The 27,973-nt window shown below is 37.9% G+C and overlaps 1 protein-coding gene across 1 annotated transcript; it reads right to left on the reverse strand.

Moving 5' to 3' along the window:
• Positions 1–201: 201 nt before the first annotated feature.
• On the reverse strand, positions 202–27,948 carry LOC136247629 (uncharacterized). The gene is made up of 9 exons (XM_066039400.1): positions 27,720–27,948; positions 22,998–23,294; positions 16,042–16,362; positions 12,152–12,547; positions 10,670–11,029; positions 9,314–9,409; positions 8,564–8,815; positions 1,469–1,828; positions 202–472 (listed from the first exon to the last, which is right to left on the reverse strand). The coding sequence occupies exons 1-9, from the start codon at positions 27,814–27,816 to the stop codon at positions 414–416; spliced, it is 2,238 nt and encodes a 745-aa protein (XP_065895472.1). The 5' UTR covers positions 27,817–27,948; the 3' UTR covers positions 202–413.
• Between the last annotated feature and the right edge of the window lie 25 nt (positions 27,949–27,973).

Raw genomic sequence — 27,973 nt, forward strand, 5'->3', positions numbered from 1 at the left:
AGACAAGGCATACTTGATAACAGCTAATGATCTGGGTTTAATGTTTCACTGTTTGACATTGCTTCAGCCTGACAGGTGCCTTCTGGTCTTCTATTGATAGGCTGTATTATGACAGATTTAGGCTCTTTAAATAACTGAATTTAGTAAAATTTGGGATGACCATTATAATTATTAATATCATGATAGCTGCAGATGCTTTTCATTACTTAAACGTGTAATTTCTTATTTTCCTAAGACTTGATGTATAGTAGACAAGTAATATTATACTTACACAACAATGTGTATAAAGCTGTAATAATACATTTCTATGTCACGCAATCTACAGTATACATACATACACACAAAATTTCGGCACAAAGTATTATTATGTACTTAGTAGATGCAGCAAATTCAGTTACTCCACATCGCATTAGTTAGTTGTCGCTCTCCAAATTGTCCAGAGATAAATCACCAGAAGATTGATTGTGACGAGCTAAATTAAGTATAGGAAAATTTAGTAAATGATATGCACTGCAAATAACTTTGGCAAAAATTGTTAGGTTACTGTGATTGCTCTATTACAGATATCAATACATTTGCAGTGCTGCAATTATCGATATCTATAAGAGAATGGTGCAAATAATTTCTGGCTAAGTGAAAGCCATGAGGTGCTAACTAAATTCAAAGTCTTGTTTAAGACTACAGATGAACAGGAGTCAACTCACTTTCTGTACTCAATGTAGTGTATTCATTTCTTACTGTATTTAGGCACACGTATTACACATTTTAATGAAACTTGTCTTATTACATTATGCTGGTGATACTTTGTTAACCCATTATCCTTGATGTTACAATGGCATAAAATTGGTGCAAGCTTAATTTGAAGCCATATCACTTGCAATTGTCACGAGAAAAATAATTGATTTAGAAGAACAGTCTCTATAAATTGCTGTACATTCACACATAAAGACACTTGTGATGTTTACACTTCAACAGAAAAAGGGTCTAACTGTATTTCAGTGTTTTATAAAAAACTGCTACAGCTGGACGAAGTCAGTTAACTTGTGAACTGCATAACATATAAGACAGTGTTGTGGGTAGCTTCTTATGTGTGAAATTTATTTTATGAATGACCACAAACATGAGTGCAGAAATTTAAAGTCATTTTAGCTTGAAAACTGCTCCAATAACACACTCCCAAACGTAGATAAAACAGCATAAATTATGTATTTGTGTGTGTGTGCGTGCGTGCGTGCATGCATACGTGTATGCATGCATGTGCGTGTGTGTGTGTGTGTGTGTGTGTGCGTGTGTGTGAGTGAGTGAGTGAGTGAGTGAGTGAGTGAGTGAGTGAGTGAGTGAGTGAGTGAGTGAGTGAGTGAGTGAGTGAGTGAGTGAGTGAGTGAGTGAGTGAGTGAGTGAGTGAGTGAGTGAGTGAGTGAGTGAGTGAGTGAGTGAGTGAGTGTATAATGTATAATTAACATTTCACCTGGTGATTGTTTTTGTATTTCTTCTTCAATTCGTTGTTGTACACTAACAAACAACTTGATCACCAACTGGTTACTATTATCAACTGCGTACAGTCCAATGGCTTCCAAAAGGCTCTCAAATTCCACGGAGATACCAACATTAATACCCTTCTGCATGGCATCAAGAAGATGACGAGCTTTCTCATGATCTGTGCGAAGAGATGTGATCTGTTCCCCCAAATGGGTTCTTAATGATTGCATTGCCATAAGGTTGTCATAAAGACTGCCAATTGGCAAGCGAGAGAGTTCTTGATAACTGCTATAAAATATATTTTTTTGAACATCTTCTTTTAAACATGAGAATTTGCGTTGGCTGGAAACTACACAAACCAGAGGTATTTAGATACATACATACAATAGTGGATATTTGCATTTAATACTGTAAAAAACATAGTGCCATGTATCCTACGTATATTGCAATAATGACTTATGTAGTGACCCACAAAATACCCCAGAATAATTTCAGAGTACTAGTGGGGAGAAGAAACAAGTCTTAGAATAATAATTAGTATAGAAATGTAGATTATCACACACACACATTTGAGTGTAATTAGGTACGAGTAACAGTCAAATTTGCATGAGGCGAAGCTGAGTGTAATTTTGGCTTTTACGAATGCAATTATTCACTAATTGCACAAGAAATGCATGTGATTGTCTGCTCACAAATGGGTGGAGGGTGGGGGGTAGGGTTGGAAGATAGACTTCAAAATGGAGACAGACCACGATTGGAGTCCAGATACAAGATAACAAGGCTGTGCTGGCTTCTTAGTGGCTGATATGCAGTAAAATCAACATAGAAAATGTCTGGTCAAGGCCATCCACCAGTACACCACTGATTATTGCTAAGCCAGTTCCTTCACAAGGCCAGAAACCACCATTCCAGCTCACCACACCACCCACAAAAGACGGTTCTTAAACCAGCTTCGAGTAGTTTGAGTAATTCTGAGGGTCAAAACCAACAGTATGATAGTGTGTATAGCTATCCACTAGCAGTGTTAGTTTGATTTTGCCTGATGTATGATTTGGATCACTTTTGCAAAATCTGGTCACATTTGTATCATCTCACAGACCTATGTAATATGTAGACTTCAGACCACAGGGGTCTAAGTAATTTAGTAACCCGATGGCCCTGTGTCATGGCGCCTGAGCAAAGTGAAGGTGCTACTACAGGGCCTGAGGGTTACTAAATTACTTAGACCCCTGTGGTCTGAAGTCATTTAGACCCTTTATGCAGTTGTTGTACCTTAACATTGTTGACAACTGCTTGTAACAGAGAAATGTAGCATTCATTAGGTGGCGATGTGTTGCCAATGCTACCAGTGCAGGTGCGCATAATAAACATGAAAAGGGTCTAAGTAAACATGAAAAGGGTCTAAGTAACTTAGACACCTCCAAAATCCACTAAATCCACCACAAAAAGGGTCTAAAGCATAGTAGCATAGCTGCCAAAATTAGTCAAATTGTGCACTTTTTCATAAAAGCATGAAACTTTCCACATAAACAGTATTCCTCATGACATGTAGTTTTTGATATAGTGCCATTGCAGATTTGACCTTTAGTGACCTTTATGGCCATTTCTAACCAGGCGCGTGCCCACTTTGGCCGGCTGTGGGCACGCGCCTGGTTTACTGAAATTGTTTTCATAAAAGTGTGTGTGTGTGTGTGTTTGTGTGTGTGTATGTGTTTGTACCTAGCCATCTACCTATCTACCTATGTTTGTCCGTACGCACCCACGTGAGCAAAATCGTTTAATGGAAAAGAAGCTTTTACGTAAGAAGTAAAAGTTAAATGAACTCTTATTAAACTTCCGCACAGGTAAACTTTGCTCTGAGGTGGTTTCTTTTTGGCGGTCTGAAATATAGGTGTGGCGACTCTCCTCCGACTTTGTGAATTACCTTCCCTTCGGGTTTTACAGGCGTTAAACAACTGAAAAACAACTGTGCAGGTCTCGTAGACTACCAGAAATAGCCTATCCCTTCGAGTTGGAAAGGGGGTGTATCTATGCCCCTACGTATGCGAATGAAAATGAAGAGCAGCTTTGAGGCTTTGTCGAGAGAATTTGTGGAAAAAAACAAAATAGTCAAACTATAAAACAGTTTAGAAGATACTTCTGTGCATAATGTGTTGGATTTGTTTAACAAGCGCTTCCTTAGCAGCGCATTGTAACGTAATTGAAGAACTACGAAAATTTTGTGAATTATGAAATACAAGAATTACAATAAAATTAATTATGTATTATTGTACAACCACCCATGTAATACATATAGTTGGTTAATAACTTGAGTTAGCTAGCTGCATGGTGTCTGGATTTTAGAAGTAGTACATCAACTTGTTTCCCAGAAATTTGATCGTTTCTGCCTTTATCTCCCTGAGGCATTAATTGGCCTGCTAAAACATAGCTAGCACCAAAGTAAAGGTTGGTTTTAATAGGTAATTCTGTTTTGAAGTTATGATTGTTTTTATCATTTCCAGAGTTTACCTACCCTTGGAGTATAAATTACCCATGGGGAGGTAAATGATCTCAAAATTCTTGGGTAATATAAATGATCGCTGAAACATGGTACCAATATAAAGATCTTTTTGAACAAAACAACTTAGTTTTTATTTGAAGTTAATAGGTGATTTTATTCCAAAGTTACGTATGACGAGTTAATTAATGCCTCAGGGAGATAAAGACAAAAATGATGAAATTTCTGGACCAAAATGGCCATAAAGGTCATCAAAGGTCAAATCTGCGATGGCACTATATAAAAAAAAATGTCATGGGGAGTACTACAGTACTTATGTGGAAAGTTTCATGCTTTTATGAAAAGTGTACATTTTTTTGCGTTGTGCTGCTACTGTATACTATAGTCCGGTAGAATTTGGCTGAACCTTGCAATGTGGTCTATAGTTTATTTTATGTCACAAAATATTTCTCCATACTATGGACTACTCAAAACCACCTGCTGGACCTCCGTCAGCATTGGGCAAATTGAGATATTAACTCAGGAAATTCTAGTATTTTGGTCATTCCATGCTAAATTATCAAAGAAATTAAAATGTTAATTACCCACTCTTTTCAAATTTCTTCAAAATTGGCACAAAGACAGTGCATCATGAGCCAAAGCCATACACCAAGTTTCATTTGATTCCTTAGATTAAATTCTGTGCTATGCCTGTTTGCTTTACTGGTATTTTACTGCATTTGTGATTGCACAATACTTTTAATGTTCAACTATATAATAAAACCTGTCCAACTGGATCACTGTATAATAAGGTCACCTGATTTAAACTGACCATTGTAACAGTCTCCTAATTGTGTCATTTGTGTACACAGTGACTTTAACATGTTTTATGCAACCACCTCCTTGATAAGGCGAGCCTGGCAGAGGTGACCAGAATGAACAAGTTCACTATTACTTTTATGCTGAGCGATTAAATAAAGTTAAATTAATGTAATCTCATTAACCAAATGGTTTTAGATATAAGTAAACTGTCTAAGTTCTGTTTTCAACACCAGCTTGACTACAGAATCCATGCCAAAATAGCCAAGCTGCAGACAGAATAGTCAAACTGTGAAGTAAATCACCAAGAAATTGCTCCAATAATTAAAATTTCAGTTAGACCAATACTTTTTACTTTTAGTTTATAACTAACTCTGAATAATACAGTTGTAGTACCACTACACCCATTGCACAGCTTAGCTGTTATAGATTTGTTGTAACCTAGCACTGTCCCTGTCTACCACTGCGTTTCATAGAACACCGGCTGTATATGTACATACATGTGCACATTCAGCATGCACTATTATGAATTATTTGTAAAACCAAATTTGTACCACATATGTATGCCACACACATACATATGGCATGCTGTTGCTGACCCCAATATATGCTGTTGATAAATGCCAATAGAGGAAATCATTAGTGGAGCAAATAGGTGGCAGCAGGAAAGACGTTTAGGTCTAATTTTGTTTATGCAATATAATGTGATGGATGCTCTTAAAGGTTGGATTTGTGTCTTCCACACGCAATTGCCAATTGTATGAATAACTTTGTTTCTGATATTTGTCTTCCTCCAATGCTCTATGTTATGGCTCACAGCTGACAAAATTTCAATCAATAACTTATAAATTAAGTTATGAATCATTAAAGTGGTAAAAATGTGGTGTGTGTCTTGCAAATTTTGTCACAAAATGGCTGGTACATTGAGCACTTTTATATCATTGAAAGTTCTCTCTTGTATGCCAAATTGTAAGGTTACAAAATGCTCATGCAAGAGGAGCAGCATGCAAGTGTAGGAGAACAGTACACCTTAAAGAATTTGATTTAATGGCCATTTCAGTGAAAATAACAAAAGGTATATAGACAGAAGCGATTGAGCAGAAGTGATTGAGAACAGACATAACTTCAGTACAAAGGACATGTCATGATCTATTTACTGTACATAAAAATATTGATTAAGATGTAGCACACAGTCATACATACATGTGTGCGTACCCTATATAAAATATAGCTAGAGGCTCTCACAACACTATTCTGGACACCTTAAAACTCCACTATACTGTTCTTATTTGAAAGTTGTCCTGAACTCAGAGGCTTCAGAATAGTATTGTGAGAGCCTCTACTATATACAATATAGCTAGAGGCTCTCACAATACTATTCTGAGACCCCGCTTTACTGTTTTTATTGAAAAGTTGTCCTGATCTCAGAGGCGTAATTGTATGTGTGTTTTAGTTTATACAAATGGGACCTTAGACAATGTAATATTCTGGTTATCACAGTGTCCACATTTCAGGGGGTGCAAGAGGCAGCTACTGTACTGCATGAATACCACATATGATGCCCCAAATAAGGCATAACTTTCATTATTTCTTGAAAATAAGCTAAGTGAGCTAGATGATAGTGGAACAGGTGTGAAGAATCTAAACACCAGGCAGTTATTAAGCGATATGCTATTCACTGTATAGTAGGGCTCAAAAGAACTTGGATTGTCGGGGTTCGAACATTTATCAACTAAAGTTCACGAATCTTTCAAACTTTTAAATGGAGCTGGTTACCGTTTACAAATTATAAATCACAGCATATTAAATGTTAAATGCAAGTCTCAAAAGTTTGTAACACACACATGCAGTTGTACTGACTCAACAGTTTTACTGAGAAAACTTGAAATTGAATACCACAAGTAAAAATACTTGTGGTTACTAGGTTTTAAATACATTTACTACTGCTATACAGTTGACTGGCACCACATAGAAACCTTAAAACCTCATAGAGGCATGGCCTGTGACCACCAGTAAACCATCAACACATAACTTAATTAAATGCCAAATACCATATGTCTAGCTTCCCCCACATCATTATGGAACACAGCAAGATGGATTACTATCTAATTAGTGGCTATAGTTTGAATTGTTCAACCAACATTCGAATGTTTGCTCATTCGTTTGTTTGTTTGTTCGTTCGAATAAACCTTTGAATTCACGTAAGTTCGTTTGGGTCCTACTGTATATATAGTGAGTGCTTTATGACATACTCTGTAAGTGTATAGCAAGTACAGTGGAACCTCCCCTATCCGGACTTCTATTATCCCGGCACCTCCGTTGTCCGGACAGCCCAAAGTGGTCATGTGGCTTGTAGTTTATTGACCATAATGAAGTTTGAAAGCACAAGGAGGGAGCCTAAAAGTTGCTGTTTACCTGTTTGGTGGCTTGTTTATTCTACTAATAATAACCGCCACTTGGTTGCTAGGTGATAATGCATTTTTACAGCCCAGGGGAGTGACCATGAATGCTCTGTAGTGACTTCCCCCTCTAACTGATAGCAACAACAACACTACTTGTATTTAAGTTAGTCACTTTAGCATAATAGCATGTTATTCTTAGCTACGGACATTTCTGAGATACGGACAGTAGTATGTACCAGACTGCCCGGATAAGAGAGGTTCCACTGTACTAGTTATTGAGCTTACATTTGATGATCTACATACATGTACATTAACTTCTTTATGTATATAACTCAAATTCTATATCTTTAACACCAATGTTATGGAACATACTGCACCTGATAAATTGTTTGCACTTCATGGACTTTAGCTGGAGAAAGGGTGTATTAACTGAGCTTTTCCACACCAGTAAACCAAAAAGAGGCAAATCTTTATCACTGACACACTAGATTCTATCATAATGATTTAGAAGCATTCAACAGGAAAAAGGCCAGAATTAAATTTCCTACCAGAAAACTGTTGTTCTCTCAAGTCTAAAAGTAATGGTAACCATTATAGTATAGCTTAAGCTGAAACAAGCACTTTTTAAAATAAGCAAACTAAAGAAAGTCAAGAGAGCAAATGTGACTGGGCCTGTGAATATAGGGCCTGTAAGCAAATAAAATTTGCCTACTTTTCGAACTTTAATCGCCCATAACTTTACGTACCAATGTGCTATAGCTTTGAAAATATAAGCAGGTATTAAGCAGCTGATTGTAGCAGAATGCAAATATTTTACTCCAGTACTGATATACATCCTGTTGTGTGACAGGGTGTATAGTTTGTGCCTGCTGGGCCTATGAGAGTTATTGAGACATACGTAACTACGGTATATATAATGATTCCTTCAGGGGTTTATGGGAGTATTTAATTAGTCAGTTCTTTTCTGACATTAATTATAATTGTTAAATGGTCAGGTTATCAAACAATTTTGGGTAAAACTGAAACCCACAGAAGCTATTTTTTGAAATTTGTATGGTTGCTATGCAGCTATTTAAACTTTGGTTGCTATGGCGAAATTCCCAAGGCCGACACCTGTCCAGCAGGTGGAATATTTTTTTAGGTATACAGGACAATCCAAAAGTGCATTAAAATAAACTATAGACCATTTTGCAAACTTCACCCTTCTGTCTTCCAGACTACTACTACTACACATTGAGATAAAACAAGGGAACTACAGAATGTACACTTTGGGTAGTATCTGACCACAATTTGTGTACTTAAGTCATAATTTTGCATAACAATCTCTGCCACTAGAAGGTAGCCTCATTCTATGTAACACAATACACCCTGTACTATATATGCTTACCATCAAGTTTCACCTCTGCACTGTCAGACTCTACTGATCCAGCTTCATTACTCACAACACACCGATAAGTTCCTTGAGTAGTTGCTGTGTATGATAATGAGTCATCACTGTCAAGATTGATCCATCTGTTTGATTCTTGTCGCTGCCAAATGTATTTAAGTGTTCCCCGACCTTCAGCATCACATGTAAGAGTACAGCCTCTTCCAACTTGTATACTGCCACCTGATGGGTGTTCTATAATCTCTGGAGGACCTGTGGTTGATAATATTGTGATCATGATTGTACATAAGAAATAAAAATTTCAGTGCTAAAGCATTTGATTAGTTTGAGTGTTTCCACTTAAATTATGACTATAGAAGAATCAGTATGGTCTTTAAAAGTGATTAAAGCAAAGGAGTGACAGTGATGATGTCAGAGCTAGGAACAGAGGCTGGGGCTCATTGCTGGAGTAACTAAAAACAGACAGACTGTTTCTTGACATTTGTTTAATCCATTGCAATAGCCAGGTGTAAGTGCTGTACTACATAGTGTGTGTTTTATTAACATTTCTATATTTGGCTATTGCTCCACTGGTAACAACACCATTCGCGGTTGATATGATGTCACAAACAAGTCTGAGTGGCTCCACCACAGTGTGATAAGTCGGTTATTACTAATACCTAACTTATCACACAGTAGTAGAACTGCTCTGTCTAGCTGTCTGGTAGCTATTACCCAGGCAGTACTTTGTCACTCTGAGATTTAACTCACCTTTAGATATTAAAATGTGCAATAGAAGACCAACAAAGACGGTAGCTACAACTCCAAGCATGTACTGGGTATATTTTCTGAAGGACATCCGGGAATCTAGAAACAATGAACAAAGGCACAGTAATGGAACAGCATGAGTGTGTATGTTTATTATATGTACAATGACACTCTACGGCTATGGTAAAATTTTAAAAAATGGATATAAATATATAGTATAATAAATGAAGTAAGAATTAACCAGAACACTTCACTAGTAACCTCACTAATGAGGACACCTTGATAATCAGGACACTTTTCTATGGTCCCATTTGTATTAGTGTACACACATTTAGACCTCTGAAATCAGGACACCTCACTAATAAGGACACCTTGATAATTAAGACACTTGTCTATAGTCCCAATTGTATTAGTGTACACACATTAAGACCCCTTAAATCAGGACACCTCACTAGTAAGGACACCTTGATAATCAGGAGACTTGTCCATGGTTCCATTTGTATTAGTGTACACACATTTAGACCCCTGAAATCAGGACACCTCACTAATAAGGGACACCTTAATAATTAAGACACTTGTCCTGGAGACATGACAGTCAGTGTGTCAAATTATGAATGTGTCCTTTCTTTTAACTAATTTCCAATCAAATGTTTGACACTACTTTATTTCCAAACTGAAACATTCAGTAAAATTGACCAGATCTCCACAATATGTTATGCACCTATCAATATATTGTCCCATCACTCCCCTCAGGCGTAAGTGAGGCTTTACAGGGGGAATTGACACGAAACTGCTGCCCCACTATAGGGAATTTAATGACCATTCATTAAGCACCCAAGCATTTTTTGTTGTAACTTTCTATGCTATGCCAAATACCCGTGTTGCAACTGGGGACTGCAGTGGGGATATGACATGATAAGTTTGCCCTACTATGGGGCATTTGACATTTGGCTGTGTCAAATTTCACTATAGCCCCATATATGCCCGAGAGGGGGTAGTGGGACAATACATTGATAGGTGTATTATAATTATATCACAGCAGGAGAAAAATAACTAAAATATCCTACAACTGCTGTGCAGTAAAGACTGTTGGTACTTTGACGTATATGGCTTTATACATAGCCAAGGGTGACTGCTAATATCTGTGATATAACTGACTTATATCCAAGGGTGGGCACTTTGATGTTCAGCTTGCATAAACACATTATGTTGACACTGCACTTTGATTGTCACCATCGCACATTTGGTGGTGTTGAACACCTTCGTGGTAGTTATTGTCTGAGCAGTAACTACCATATTGTCCAAGTAAATTATTTGAAATAATTTATAGCTTCAGGGGATGTAAATTAATATACACACCTGATAATTTTACATTAGCTGAACTAATATCTGATGTAATTTCTCTTTGTACTCCAATCTGTCTCATAACTGGTAATTGATTGTATTTACAGTAACAAGAGTATTTCCCTTGATCTTCATCAGTGAATTCAAATATTCTCAGTTTAGTCATCATCCTATGTTGGGTACCAGGGACCATCCCCAGACTAAAGTGATATTTTGAGGATCGAATGTCTATTGGTCTGTCATCTTTCAACCATTCAAAATGTGTGAATCGTTCTGTAGTGACAGCTTTAAATTGACACTCTAGTTGTACACTGGTATTCCTCCTCACTACTGTGTCTTGCAGTCCAATTGTTATCAGTGGTCTTGGTAACACAACTATAATATATGTTATCCAAAATTACAGAATTACACATTGTGAGAGCATACAGTATTATAGACAGACCTCAGGGAATTATGTTCAAAGTTTTCATTATTATTAAATTCCAAACTTCTTCAAAAAAATTCTTAAAATGTTCCTATTATTCTTGAAATCATTCCACATCGTCAAAAATCGACTTTTGCAATTTATACTGTTCAGCAAGGTTCTGGAGCAATAATAATGCTGTCCTGTATAGGACACAAAAGCTAGCGTATAGTTGGAAAGATGCCTGGGCACTGTTGCAATAAGAATTATTCCGCTGACTGTTATATTAGAGAAGGTCACTGCTCTATTAGAATACCTCGATCTCAACTTACCTGTACGTGAATTCGTGTGTTATATAAATGATGCTCTCAACTTACTTCAGAATACCAGAACAATTCCTACCCCATTATTATGCTCAAAATATGCTGGCATAATTCCTGCATCATGGGTGGTATCTAAGGGGGGGGAGGGGCATACCCTCCCTGCTGAAAAGTAACTTTTAAAATACTTGGGGAAGAGCTGCAGTATAGATTGGCATTGTTATTTTTAGCATTTTTTCAGGTTTTTACCATCTATTTTAGGCTGTTTTCAATCCTTCAAATAGCAAAAATCCTACAGTTTTCTGGGGGTTGCACCCCAGATCACCCTGAAATTCTACTGTATAGCCATTCAACAATAGTCATATCATTCCCTACTTGCCCCCCACCCCCCTACCCCCCTGTAGGTCAGGTCTAGAATCACCACTGAATAGCATTCTGAACACAACCTAGCAAACATTGATAATGCTATGAAAAACTAGACAATAGTTTTATTTTTGTCACTTACTGTAGCTACAATTTAATTGGAGCTCACTTGATTTGGACAATACTTTTCAAATTTACAAAATGCTTATAATAACCGTTGATATCAGCATTCTGAAATTATTGTATAAACAATACAACAATTCTTTTTGTAAAGTTAGTAGAATTCATTTTTTGTAGAAGTTGCCTAAACATTCATTTCACAATAAAAGTATTATGTAACTTATATATCATAAACAATCACATTAATTATGTAATTACAAAATATGAAATAACATTGTGTGATATACTAACCTAGTTTAGCACTGCTGTACAGAACACGTTTAGGATTGTTGGTATTAGAAGAATTACGTATGTCAGCCCAACAAGACACATTAGCTCCATCAAGGAACATCGATACATTAATATGTAGTTCTGTTGTGAACTGACAACATAATGACCTGCTGTCTGTAATACAATCTGGATAAGTTATCACATGATAATTAGTAATCCTGTCCTCATCTATTCTAGTGAAGGGCTGCTCTGGAGACTCAATTGACCAAAATGTTTCCATTGTTGATCTAAATCGATTGTAGTTCCCCTTAAATGAACACTTGTAAATTATCAACTCTCCATTGATAGTAGCTCGATCCATACAGCCCTTTACTACTGGAGGTATTGTAGTGTTTCCTGGTAGACATCTGTCACTATCTGTAGAAACAATTGATATAATATACTTATATACTTATTTGCATAATTGCAATAGCTGCAATACTGGGAGATAAATGATTCTATCAAATTTCACAACACTGAGGATGTTCATATATCAGATAAACCCGAGTATTTAGTATTACAGCTAATACCGAAGCAACTTGTATAACATGTCACAGTTGTTTTCTTTGAAATTCTTCTTTCACTAGTTGTGTATGTGGCTGGCATATTATAGAGTAATGCATTGTAAATGATTATGACTAGATGGAGGAACATTCCCAGTGATTGGTGGACATATCCATGAAACGCAGTCTGAATCTAATCACATGGTTGTAGTGTGTGTATCGTATTGGTGTGGCTATTAGTTTATGTAACGCCAGGCAAAGTATTTATTGACAAAGGTTTTTCTAAAAAGCACAAGTGTGGTACAGTGTATGTGTATTTTTTCACTATCAGATTTAAATGTGTTGTAGCTACCTCAGAAGTCATTGCTGAACTGCCTTTATACTTTATATCCAAAATGATATTGTTATGTTACAATTATGCACCATTGTACAAGTGTAATGAAGTCTGCTACTAGACCATATTAAATGATATTTCACATGGTATCAAGGCCCTGGCTAGTAGTTCTACTGGCTAGTGTATTTACATTAGCACCTAACATGCAATACTCAATAGTCAATCCCATTATATGCAAAATTATGTATTGAAATAAACATTATGCTTGAGAACAGGCTACAGGCTGTCCTGTTAGAATGTACCTGACTGTCATACTAGAGTGACTATTTTTGAAATTAATAGATTATATTCTGAGCATAGTATCACAAATAAACAGTTACGTTTATGATATAAATTAATATGAAATGCAATATATGTGTTCACGTTTTGCTTTGTTTTGGTGCATGCATGGTACATTTTACTTAAAAGTTTAAAAATAATTGTTATCATGATGGAATAATTGTTTGTTTGCATAAAATGCTGTAATCGCATAGTGATTTAGTTTACCATACATTAGTCTCAATAGTAGGAAAACAATTAATCCCAAATCACATGGCTTGTTTCTGTAATTGCACTGTAAAGTGGCCAATAAAATACGTAGCATAATCACAGAAGCCTTTTAAATGCAACAAAAAGTGATATAATGAATAGCCAATTAAATAAGCTGACAATAGAAGCCTTTTACATGCAACAAATGTTGATATTTTGAGTAGTGGATCAGAATTACTGACATGTGAAACCTTTTAAGTGCAATAATAAATTATATTATAATGATTCGCCAATCACATTAAGAGACCTTTCTAAGTGCTGGAACAATGATGCAATCATCTGTTAGAGGTTAATGACCACACAGAACTGGATAGATGTGTACTACAAACCATGAAGGGTGATCTCTATGTGATTAGGTAATCACACACATTTGAGTGCAATTGTGGAATAATTGTATATACAAGTATCAGTCAAAATTGCACAGGGTGAAAGATATCTATACAAATTGTACCAAATTTGTACCCACATAAGTAATTGGCCAGGGTCTAATCCTCTGTCCTAAAAGAACAGAAGGTCTGGTATCTGCCTTAAAGTCCCCAACACTAACCCCAAACTGCAAGGCACATAATAATAATAACATGTAGGTGGAGCAAACCAGAGATTGCTGAATAGCTGAATGCAAGCAGTCTAACTTACCTCTGTGCTTGACGTTTCATTAGAATATATTATTTTGACTGTTGTATTAGAGTATCTCAAACATAAATATATACGAAGTGAAAGAGCTGAGAATCTAAAGTGGATTCATAGCAGTTTTAGCTCACGTAACCACATTTTCTACTCAAATACCATAGATTCCCTAAAATTTCAGCATCTCTAAATATTCGGCACTCCCCGTACTTTGAACGCAATGTGCTCTAAATTTCGGCAAGCGGAAAGAAAGTTTCTATTACAAGTGCGCTAATTTTTCGGCACTTGGAGTACTAGTTGACGAAGGTTCTTTAGTACTGAGGATTCCCAGTGACCTCATATAATATGCTACCTCGATGCTGGATGAAGCACCAAGTGTGAAATTGTTCACGGAACAAATGTGCCCAACGATATCATCGTGTGAAGGAACGGCTACCACAAAACGATCTTCGTTTCTGTTCACAGAATAACATCTCTCCTGGAGCCCACAAACATGATACATCCTCAGATATAACGCTCTGTTAAGTCATGGAACACTTCATGCAGCAACTGGGAGCTAGCGAGATTTAATTAATTATCACGAGATAGCTAGTTTAATAGTATCGATTGTGGTTTCTATTATTATTATTAGTTTCGAGTGACTGTATACAAAAGCGATGTAGTAATGACATTGATCATCTCTCCAAGCGAGTGTTGCGGCCAGTATCATCAGTTCCGCCACAAGGCATTCCTGTTGGTCCCTGTAGAAAGAAATCCAGAAATTAGCTAACCAGTTAGCAGATCGCAAATAACATAGCCATGAAGCGTGCAGACTGTATTAGGGATAGATCCCTAAAAATTTGACGATAATACCGGGCTGGTACATTTTTTCCTAATTGTTCGGCCAGACACGAACGGAATTAATTTATTTCTGCCGAATTGTTAAGGAATCTACGGTACCGTTGTTAAAAAGTGAACATTAATGTTTTGTGGTATTACATTTGAATACACAGTATTTAACAAGAAATTATTGCATTATGTTGGTATATAGTTAGCTTGCTACAGTGACTATTGCATCATTTTTGGACCTGATATGAAGCGGTATGCATCCCAAAACCACAGAATGTAGTTCAGTACAAGTAGGCAGGTGTCTGTAATGTGGCAACCTCAGTCTTTGTGTAGGGTGTGGCTTGCTGAACTATCAACAAATTGAGTAATTAAACACCAAAGACTGGGTTAAAAACAATTCTATAGCAGTATTTTGATATAGTAGTTATCAAAGAATGTCACAGAATGATAACCAGCTTTGTTAATTTATCACGATAAATAGTATTACCAGTATATCGCCGAGCAATAGCTCACATAATTCAAGATACGTATTATGTGGATAAAACAATGAACAGGGCTCAAAGTAACAGCCTGTTATGTCATTTTCCAACCCAAATTAAAAATTATCTGACATTACGACCTATCAAAATAAGCTTTTTAAAAAGCATTGTGTATTTTACTAGCCATTATGCACCAATGGCTGCCTATGTTGGTCTGTCATTTTGACAGATCCAGTAAGAAACATTAGCTATATCAAGCACTGATGAAAAATAAAAACATTGGAGCAACTCAAAATGCAATGCAGGTGATAATAAAGTGTAAATTAAATTTGTCTGGCCTAAGGTGAAACTTATCAATATAAAAAAGCTTGGTCTAAAATATAAAGTACCCTACTGCAAGGTCAAATATAATAAATTATGCACAGTGGGAAAATTTGCACTATACAGTAGTGTTATAGCTTGGGTGCAGTAATTGGTAAAATTAATCTTAATTCTTTTCTGTACATCACTCACCTCTGACCACCTTAACATTGACTAGTAGTGAAGATACTCCACAAAGGTTAGAAGCAGTCACCATATAGTAACCAGAGTCATTCAGTGATAATCCTGATAGTGTTAGTACAGTATAGTCCACACCTGATGACGCATTGGTATACACACTAGTGTATGATCTGCTGCCTGGTACAGGTCTGTTGTAGAAGAATGACCATTTGGGGTGGGCATCTAACGGAGGACTACTGTGGAATGTAGCAGTGAGGTTGTAGTCTGTCTGTGTTCCCACTTGAGTGAATTTGTTGAAATTGAAGTTTATTGGTGTTAAGACTGGTTTTTGACCTAACCAAAAAATCACACCATGAAGTAGCTAATGATTTATGCCATAATACCTAAATCCATCCATACTAGTGAAACATCATTGTAACAAATACCAAGTAATCAAGTTAATATTCTGTCAGCTTTAAACAAAATAGTAGCGGTCATGTTCTTGATTAAAATTACTGATTGTTTTATTATAAAGTATTCTTTCTAAATCTCTTTATGCTTAATACTTCAGATACTTAATGGGATTTAGCTACACTTTACATTCTGGTTCTTATCAGTTGAATGTTACAATGTAAATTTGAACCACTATGAAATAACTAAGGCTAAAAAATGAATTATATTTCGAAGGGCTCGGTCTCCATATCAACATGTAATTGCCATTTTTCCAACCACTGACAGCAAGTTTGAGAACAAAAGAATACACACATGGTACAACTAACAAAAATAGCTGTCCATCAATATATATATAAATATAGTGTCACACATAACACTCTGGATTTTTCCACCACTCGGACGGAAGTTTGACGATTTCAAGTTCCTTTCATTTCGCTTAGTACAACGATGACTGAACAGGATTCAGAAACTAACCAGCTGTTACAGAAGATGACAGAGCAGATATCACAGCTACAAGCTCAGTCACTGCTTTGCAACAGAAACCACCTGAGCAAATGGAGACCTGGCTGAAGAGGAGCCATCAATCAGCTGTAAGATTTCAGATGTGACCAAGACCTTCATAGAGACGGCATTTTCTGGGACCATGGATAATGATGATTGCACTGCTTGAATAAAGCGAATTGGTGTACCGGACTGTGACCCTAAGCTTGATAGAGTCTTGAAAGCAATACTACTGACAGACGCCATAAAGGCAGACAGTTATCTATCACGGCTTCAACAGTTCTTGCTAGATGCAGTCTCTCCACTGGCAGCCATTCTGGAATGTGTGGAGGCAGGGAAGTTGTCACCGAAAAAGGCAGTGTCTTCAGTCAAAGTGGCGCTGTGCCTGATGAGTAAGACGCACCAGCATATGGAGCAAGAAAGGTGCAAGAAGCTAATATTGAAGCCGAATCCCTCCCTAAAGTTCATGGGTGAAGACAGAAAAAAACTTTCAATCCATAGCACCTATGCTATTTGGCAAGGAATTCGCTAAGCTGGCCAATGCCACTGTGGATCAACAGAAAGCCATGAGGAAATTCAATAAGGCTGATGACAAGAAAAGGAGTTTTTCAGGCTACCACCCCTGAAACTACCAAACCTGCCATGGGGGTGGATTCAGAAGCAGTCGTGGATGACACCATCCTTGCAACTGGGGATACAATCGCCCTGCCCAGGGCTCAAGCCCCCAAGGAACAAACATTCAAGGACAGAAATAGATGTAGGTATAAACCATGGTTTACATGTTGTAGATTGTCACAAAGCAATAAAAAATTGTCATCATACTCTCAGTCTAAATACAATATTGCCCTCAATAAAGAGGGATATAGTAACCTTTTTACAAGCAGGGCACATAAAATCCTTCAAGGACAACTGGGCTGTACTGACACAAGACACTTGGATGTTGTAAACAGTACAGGGTTTCAAATTACCTCTGGTTGCACAACCAGTGCAGACAATTGTCCCACCACAAATGATGTTCCCCTCAGATCAGCAGTTACTGATATCATCAGAGGTGGAGTCACTGCTGAGGAAGCAAGCAATAACAGCTGTGCAACCCAGCCAGGGAAATTTCATTTTACAGATTTTTGTGGTCTCAAAAAAGATGGGGGCTACTGCCCAGTAATAAATTTAAGAGCCCTAAACAAATTTGTGGTGGAGGAACACTTCAAGATGGAAGGCTTCCATCTGGTGAAGGACCTAGTGGAGAACAAGGACTGGATGGCAAAGATAGATATGAAGGGTGCCTATTTTCTAGTGCCAATAGATCATCTTCTTCAACAATCAAGAGACCCTAACACAGCAGCTAACATCGGTGCAGGAGATGTTTCAGTCCTTAGGGCTAACCATCAACTACACGAAATCAGAGGTTCAGAGGTTCAACAGTGCTCCTCTGCTGGTAAAATCCCTAGACTTGAAAACAGAATCCGATGCCTCACGCCTGGGCTGGTGGGAAACTCTGAAGGATTAACAGATGAGGACAGGAGGGCTATGGTTAGTGGAGAAACAGTCACTCCACATCAATTGCTTGGAGCTAACAGCAACCTTTTTGGCAGTGAAATTCTTTGCAAAGGACAAGAACATCAAAATTTTAATAAGGACAGACAACATAACAGTCAGAACATACATCAATCATTTTGGGGAGACCCACTCCCATCCCATGAAGGCAGTAGTAGTAGAGATATGGAAATGGTGCATGAACAGGAGCATCTTCCTGATAGCAGAACACCTCCCAGGGGAGAAGAGCATCATTGCAGACAAGGAATCATGAACAGTACAGGATCATTGCGACTGGATGATCCACCCCCAAATATTTCTACAGTTCAACAAGACATTGGGTCCATTGAAGGTAGACCTGCTTGCATCTCGTCTCACCCATCAACTACCTTGATACTTCAGTTGGAGGCCCGACCCCTCAGCAGAAGCCACAGATGCCTTCACTCAGAATTGGAGCCAGCTTTGGGACTTTGCCAATCCTCCTTGGTGCCTGATATTGCCACCCTGGCAAAGATTCAGCGGGAGAAAGCCAAAATTGTTCTAGTGTCACCCCTTTGGAGGAGTCAACCCTGGTATCCTCTCCTACTGCAGCTATTAGAGGGATTCCCACTCATCATCCCAATTCAGAAGAACATAGTGATATCACCAACACAGCAGGAATTCATAATGCTTTCAGGAGTTCCTCAACTAGTCGTCTGGCCATTGTCAGGAGTACCTGCAGATCGGAAGGCCTTTCAACAAAGGCTTCACAATTATTGGAAGCTTCATGGAGAAGCAAGACAACTTCAGTCTATGAATCCCTCTTCAAACAGTAGGATAGTTGGTGTCAGGAATGGGATAGGGATCCCATTAGGGGTCCTGTAGCTGATGTAGTGAACTTCTTGGCTGACTTATTTCATCAAGGATATAATATAGATCACTGAACTCTTATCGGTCTGCCATATCGTCAGACCATGAGAAAATTGATGGTGAGGTAGTTGGGAAACATCCACTCGTCTGTCGACTACTGAAGGGTGCATTTAATGAGAGACCTAAGTATGAAATGTGTAGAATGTGGATCTAGTGCTGGAGTTATTTAAGAAGCAAGGTCCAATGACCTCCTTATCTTTACAAGATTTAGCAGTGAAGACTGCAATATTGTTTGCCTTGACCCAACCTTGTTGAGGGGATGATCTTGCAGAGTTGGATCTTAACAACAGTTCTTTTGTCCCAAAGGGGTAAAGTTTACATCTGTTCATCTCTCAAAACAATCCAGACCTTCACATCACAGAGTCAGCTTTTTCTTCCCCACATTGCAGGGGGATGAGTGCCTTGTCCAGTGGCAACACTGAAAGTAAATGAGAGAAAAACAGCTAAATTCTGTACTGATTCTGGAAGAAATCACCTATTTAGGTCTTTTATTGGGAAACACGGACCTGTCTCATCTTGTACCATTGCTAGATGGTTGAAGTCATGCCTGCATAAAGCAGGAGTTGATACATCGAAGTTTCAGGCCCACTCAACAAGGGCTGTTGCTACCTCTAAGGCTGCCATTTCTGGCTTAGCAGTTCAGCTGATTAGTCTAGTAGAGGTATTGTTGAGAAATTCTATGAATTTTCTACTGAGTTTAGATCAGTAGTTTTGGTGGCTGGTTCTTCAAAGTCACATGTTGATATGGAGATTGAGCCCTCTGAAATATAATTTTTGAATGGCTCAGGTCATGTAATGGCTGCCTGCAATTCGGAATTACTGTATATGAGGAGGGTGAGGTTGAAATATCAACATGTCCCATGCTACCCACCTCAAGCCCCTTTACATTAGTTGTTGGGTTTTTCTCTCATATTTATATACAAGCATAAAAAAAGCCGGAGTGTTATGTGTGACAATATACTGATGGACGGCTATTTTTGTTAGTTGTATGCATGCGTGTCTTTTGTTTTCAAACTTGCTGTGGTTGGACAAATGGCAATTACATGTTGATATAACCACACCCTCCTCATATAATTCCGAATAGCAAGTGGCCATTACATTACCTGAGCTATTTAAAAATTACAAGTTAAAGGAAAAATTAGGAATTTTTTAAGTTCGATTAGGGATCATAGAAAAAAAAGTAGGGAAACAAGGGAAGTCGCCTACACCTGCAGATATACTAGCAAACATTTTATCCCTAATCCAGTCTTGGTCTTAAAATTCCAAATTTTTCCTTTAACTTGTTTGTTTACTTTTTTTGTAACATTGTTATGACTGGTGAACCCACGCATACCGCATCAAAAGAAAGAATGGCGCCAGAATAAATGTTTTCATCTGAACAGCGTGTGCCCCAAGAATCAAATACTTTCTTCGAAATTGCAGTGGCCATTACACTTTGCTTTCAGCTATGTTCAGCTTGTTACAAAGTGCTACAGACGAAAAACAGTAGAAGTGCCTCTGCAACAATCCAGTCACCACGAAAATACGACAATTCACATGCCCCAACTATCAATTACTGCCTCAAAAATACAGCCGCCATTACGTTTTGCTTTGAGCTATTTTCAGCCCGTTACACAGCGTCACAAACGAAGAACAGTGTTATAATTGTCTTTACAATCAATCTAGTCACCATGGAAAAAACTGACGATTCCCGTTTTAATACAAACGTACTGCAGAGAAGCCATGTATCATGCTACACCTTGGGCTGTCAGCAAAAAGAAATGGGACACAAAGGAGGACAAAGGTAAGTCCATTATGCGTGCATAGTACATACTGCGGTATGCCAAAAGGCATGTCTCGGGATGAAGCGATGTCGAACAGTGAAAAAAATTAAGCCCATAGCCTTAGCTGTTATCGAGTTACGCTTGCCTGAAGGCATCAGGCAGGTAGGCAGGCAGGCAGGCAGGCAGGCAGGCAGGCAGGCAGGCAGGCAGGCAGGCAGGCAGGCAGGCAGGCAGGCAGGCAGGCAGGCAGGCAGGCAGGCAGGCAGGCAGGCAGGCAGGCAGGCAGGCAGGCAGGCAGGCAGGCAGGCAGGCAGGCAGGCAGGCAGGCAGGCAGGCAGGCAGGCAGGCAGGCAGGCAGGCAGGCAGGCAGGCAGGCAGGCAGGCAGGCAGGCAGGCAGGCAGGCAGGCAGGCAGGCAGGCAGGCAGGCAGGCAGGCAGGCAGGCAGGCAGGCAGGCAGGCAGGCAGGCAGTTAGTCAGTAGAAAATCCCATTGAATAATGTACAAAACAAAATTTCATATCAATTTATTGAAAGCCTTTAGGATCGTACTGAAGGCACTTTTGGGCTTAGTTATACCTAACCAATACTGCCAAGGTGCCAGGATGGAGTTGTGAAGCTGGTTTTGGGGTGAATATTCTGGCTAGGAAAACCCAAATGTTCATGATTCCTAATATACAGTACTACTGTACTGTATGATTATGATATACATTTGATTGTATCATTATGTGATCAATCAAAGGACATTTGGCAGACATTTGGCAGACTAATTGAGTTGTTTGGCATTCCATTATTCCATTTGGGTAGTCATTAATACCCTTGAACCCACCAATGACTTTGAACCCAAGTGGTTTGTGTAGGCAGGCTTCCCTAACTCTATTTGCCTAAAGCTTTAATAAAGTTTATTCATTGGAATACTTGAGAAAGTTGAATAGCACTATAATAATTAATAGGCCATACCTATTGAATGTAGTATTCACAGGAAAAATGTTTTCAGATTGGTTTGGTATGTACGTAGGTTGGTTTGAAGCTGATAACTGTAAAAGCCTACAAACTTCACAAACTAGTCAATGGCTTCATGGCCTAATTTCTTGTACTCTTGGCACATAACTCTAACTGTTTTATTGAGAGTATCAGTAAGAAAGAAAGAATGTAGGACCAAGGATGAGGGAAGAAGGTGTTCTGATAATAAAGTGACTTTTTCTTAATGACTAAGATATTTCATGGCCAGACAAAACTTATTGTTTTTCTATCGTACTCCTCTGATGAATGGTGATTCATATGTAACATTTATTACCTATTGTGAATAAACAGAATACTCATTATTAATTTTTGATCATAAATCATACATATCTGTATATATGCAATGAAATTTCTCTTACTGTTATTATTAATTATAGCAAGTGCAAAATATTGATATTTTATAAGTGCTCATTTTTCAAAAAATTACCACCACCCCAGATAAGGCATGCGAACATGTCTATTTACTTCCACTCTTATTGGCTAGGCACAATGCAGAGCATTGGCCAACGTAATAATTATTACAGGTATATAATTGTGACTGTATACAGATCACTTTGCTAAACTTATTAAAGCCCTAGCCATTATAATAGTTTGGCTAAGTTGTCTCATGTCTTAGACTAAAAATAATTAGCTAACAAACAAGCTGGCTTCTTGTTAATGTTTCAATAACACAAGCAGACAACTTATAGCAATCACAATTCCCATGCCTTTGAATTTAAACAAAGCTACATGGCCTTGATGGCTCCACTACAAAATTTACTTCTTCTATAATACTGACACATATATATGGTAGTTAGCATTCATCCTTACCAGTACTGACAATAGTGATATTAGCATATCCAGTGATGTATCCATCAGTTACTATACATGAGTAGTTTACAGGAGAAGATCTCAGCTCCACTTTAATAACAGATAATCCTTCATCGAATTTCTCATAGTTTAGGGAGGACACCCACTGGTAGATTGGCTCAACGAAGGTTACATTAGCCTCACAAGTGAGAGTGATGGTGGAGTTGTCACATTGTAGGAGTTGGTTACCTCTCTCATCAACAAGTGGTGGGTTAGTGGTAATGGATACCGGTATACTGCAGTCCCAGCACATTATAACTGTGATAAATGACACAAAGTTATAGAGTACTGCACTTCATACAGCTATAAAGGTTATCCCTTCAGAGAAATCCTTTATAGCAGCAGTAGCACATCGATCCTATTGACATAATTGATGTGCTCCTGATAGACTGACATCAACACAACAGAATACGTAGGCATTGCTTGAGTGGTAGAATGAGTACAAGTAAATGTGGGCTATTATAGCAACTCAAAGGCTGGGGAAAAATGAGGAAGCACCATAACCTCTTCCTGTGCCCCCTTTGGGTCCACCACTGAGGATACAAGATCAAGATACTCTAACAGAACTCCAATAAAACAGTCATTACATGTAATACAGAGAATACTGTACAATATGAATGCCTATGGCACGATACTACAACTGCAATTTGCATGTCATACTAGGAATTGTTTGCCTAATTCTACACCATAACCAGCTGCTTTTAAGGTATACATTAATGTAATATAACTGTGACTAAGCAGAATTTCGTGACTGGGTCATATGTAGCCCTAGTACCTGTAATGTAACATAAGAATGCAAAAGGAATGAAAGAAACAAACATTTCATTGGTAAACATTCCAGAACACTTATTATAGCTGTATGGGATAAAACAGTGGAGTGAGTGAGCATCTGACAGCTAATAATCATGTGAACTTTTGTTCTGGTCCACCATCCACTTAAATATTACTTAAAAGGTGCAAGTAATATTAACTGTCATAGTAGCACTAAAATATACTGTAATAAGGGAAGCTTCAGGTTAGAATATGGATTGTAGTAGTGGAAAATGTATGGGCAAAAGATGTTGTATAAATTTTTATACTGGAATTTATATCTAAATTGGAGTAGTACATTACACAGAGTGTTTTTCATTGACTTCATTGCCAGACAACAGCAAGGAAAACTGAACTTGTTAAAATTCTATTGGCAAATCAGTCAGGGGGAGATGAGTACTGGTTTATTTCAAACATGCAACCCCACTGAGCATATTTCATGAATATCATTAAGAAGAAAGATAACAAAAATTGGATGGCTTCACAAAAAGGAAATGATGAAGGGAAAATTCATATAACCTGCACACATGTGGTAAAACAATTAATCACTATCTATGAATAATCCACTGCACAGTTGCATCAGCTGATATTTTAAGATTTTTGTCATCAAATAGTAACTGGCCTATAAAGTAAGTGCATCTTTACTGACCCATGTTCATCATAACTGTTTAGTTATATTCTGCAATAGAGCAGATCTAGCAACATGCTGGTATACTAATCTACACACACACACACACACACACACACACACACACACACACACACACACACACACACACACACACACACACACACACACACACACACACACACACACACACACACACACACACACACACACACATACACACACACGCGCACGCACACACACAAAGAGAGTGATGGTACATTGTAGGAGTTGGTTACCTCTCTCATCAATGTTAGTGGTATTTGATACCGGTATACTGCAGTCCCAGCACATTATAACTGTGATAAATGACACAAGTTATAGAGTACTGCACTTCATACAGCTATAAAGATTATCCCTTCAGAGAAATCCTTTATAGCAGCAGTAGCACATCGATCCTATTGACATAATCAATGTGCTCCTGATAGACTGACATCAACACAAAAGAATACGCAGGCATTGCTTAATCTATAAGTGAATAGTGGTAGATTGAGTACATGCAAATGTGGGCTATTATAACAATAAAAGGCTGGAGACAAATGAGGAAATGCCATAACCTTTCTCTGTGTCCCCTTTGGGTCCACCACTGAGGATACAAGATCGAGATACTCTAACAGAACTCTAATAGAACAGTCATTACATGCAATACAAGGAATAGACTATGAATGCCTATGGCATGATGCTACAACTGCAATTTGTCACACTGGCAATTGTTTGCCTAATTGTTTACCACAACCAGCTGCTTTTAATGTATACATTAATGTAATATACATTACCGGGTCACATGTAGCCCTAGTACCTGTAATGTAACATAAGAATGCAAAAGGAATGAAAGAAACAAACATTCCATTGGTAAACATTCCAGAACACTTATTATAGCTGTATGGGATACAACAGTGGAGTGAGTGAGCATCTGATAGCTAATAATCATAATCATTATATGAACTTTTGTTTTGGTTCACCATCCACTAAAAAAATCACTTATTAAGATGTCAGTAATATCAACTGTCATAGTAGTGCTGTAACAAGGGAAGGTTCAGGTTTATAATATGGATTGTATTAGTGGAAAATGTATGGTCTATAGATGTTATATATAAAATTTTATACTGGAATTTATATCTAAATTGGAGTAGTGCATTACACAGAATGTTTTTCATTGCCATCATTGCCAGACAACAGCAAGGAAAAGTTAACTTGTTAAAATTCCATTGGAAAATCAGTCAGGAGGAAAACTTAAACCTGTGTACTGATTTATTTCAAACATGCAGCCCCTCTGAGCATATTTCATGTATATCATTAAGAGGAAAGCTAACAAAACATGGAAGGCTTCACAAAAAGGAAATGATGTAGGGAAATTCATATAACCTACACACATGCCTTAATTAATCATTATCTATGAATAATCTACTGCACAGTTGCATCAGCTGATATTTTAAGACTTTTGTCATCAAGTAGGAAGTGACCTATAAAATAAGTGCATCTTTACTGACCATGTTCATCACTACTGTTTAGCTATATTCTGTAATAGAGCAGATCTAGCAACTTGCATTTATACTAAACCACACACACACACACACGTATGCACGCATGTATGTACCCACCCACCCACCCACACACACACACACACACGCACACGCACACGCACACGCACACGCACACGCACACGCACACGCACACGCACACGCACACGCACACACACACACACACACACACACACACACAAACAAAGTTATTATACTGTACAAGTGGCTGCCATGCACAATTACTTTAAGTAATTTGGGAGATAAGTCATGGAATTTGAAATTCAACCATTTATTCAACTGCATACTTAAAATGGGAGCAAGTAAATTATTATCAGTTATGAACATCACTCCTTTTTACAGTTAGTACAATTGACAAACAAACACACATACATACATTAGAATCTGTAAATATGAGCATTGCAACTGCAGATCAAAAATTACTAGACTTGGCAGTGAATTTTATACATAATCTACGTATCAGGAAAACTACGCTTGACATTAAGGACATCATGCATAGTCACAAGGCATCCTTTTTATGCACTGTAGATACAGGCATAGAATTACAATGATGTTTTCCAAGTCATGATGTACTACACTGCTACTGCTACATCATGCAGCTAGAAGTAAAGAACCTACATAGAATCCTTTTAAGTAAGTAATTTAATTAGAACAAAAAGTGCCACACAAGGAAAGATAACAGAAATACATGGCCTCAGAAATAAGAAACCATACTTGTTTAGACCTTGTGATGTTTCACATAACCTTGATTCAGAATTATACTTTAACCTTTTCACCACACTTCCATGAGCTATAGACAACATGATAAGACAAATATAGTGAACTTTGCAAGTAAATAAAAGTGTGACTTTCTTTAATAAACAGAGTAGCCTTAGACTCTGGAAGTAAACCAAGTGTTAAACTTTTGTATAATACATTTTCCACATAGATAACTATATAATTTATACATTGTAGCTACATATGTAGCTATGTATAGCTACGTAGCTACATGCATTATAATGAATTCATTATAATGAACTGGAGTAGTGTCAGGCACACACACACACATACACACACACACACATACACACACTGCGCGCCCACACGTACGCACATTACACACACACACACACTACACTACACTACACTACACTACACACACGCACATACACTACACACACACTACACACACTATACACATGCACACACAAGGCCACATACTCAAATTAATCACAAGGAAACAACTACTATAAACCATACATGACAGCTTAATGAAGTTACAACATTCACAACAGAAGTACAACAACTGCAGATTTCCCACAAGTACAGCAATACACTTGTAGCTATAGATATTCAACTGATCTGTCATTTAAGGGAGGTCCTTGTAGTTGTTATGAGAGGCCAATTTATTGATGGCAGGTAAAAGGGTGACATAATGCATAAAATATTGTATGACAAATGACTGTTATATCTGTGAAATTTTTCGTTATGAGTCATCCAATTTGTTAGCCAGCCAACAAACTCTACCTATAATATTTTGGCCATTCCACATGCACACTGTAAACTGGTTGGCTACACATTACAGTTATTCTAGTTGGCTGGGACACAAGCTTCTAAAAGATTACCTCTTCATTATACAGATTAAATCTGGACTTGTGTCAGACTCAGTAATTTACAAGGACATACTTGGAATATACATCCATGCCAGAGCCGCCAGTAGTCCAAATGTAAGAAGTATCGCAGCAAACTGGATACATCGTCGCTGATTTCCGTGACATTTCATGACCGCGCGATATTCCTCAGTATAACAGCTACTCTGTTAATAGTAGCATACAGAATTCTGGACACATATACAAGAGATCGCTACTTTGTTTTATAGTCTTCGAGAACCGGCGATATCCTTTAGGTAGAAGACTTCTAGGTGTCTAGTCTCGTGCACG

The sequence above is a fragment of the Dysidea avara genome, chromosome 2 (assembly GCF_963678975.1).
Source record: "Dysidea avara chromosome 2, odDysAvar1.4, whole genome shotgun sequence".
Classification (NCBI taxonomy): domain Eukaryota; kingdom Metazoa; phylum Porifera; class Demospongiae; order Dictyoceratida; family Dysideidae; genus Dysidea; species Dysidea avara.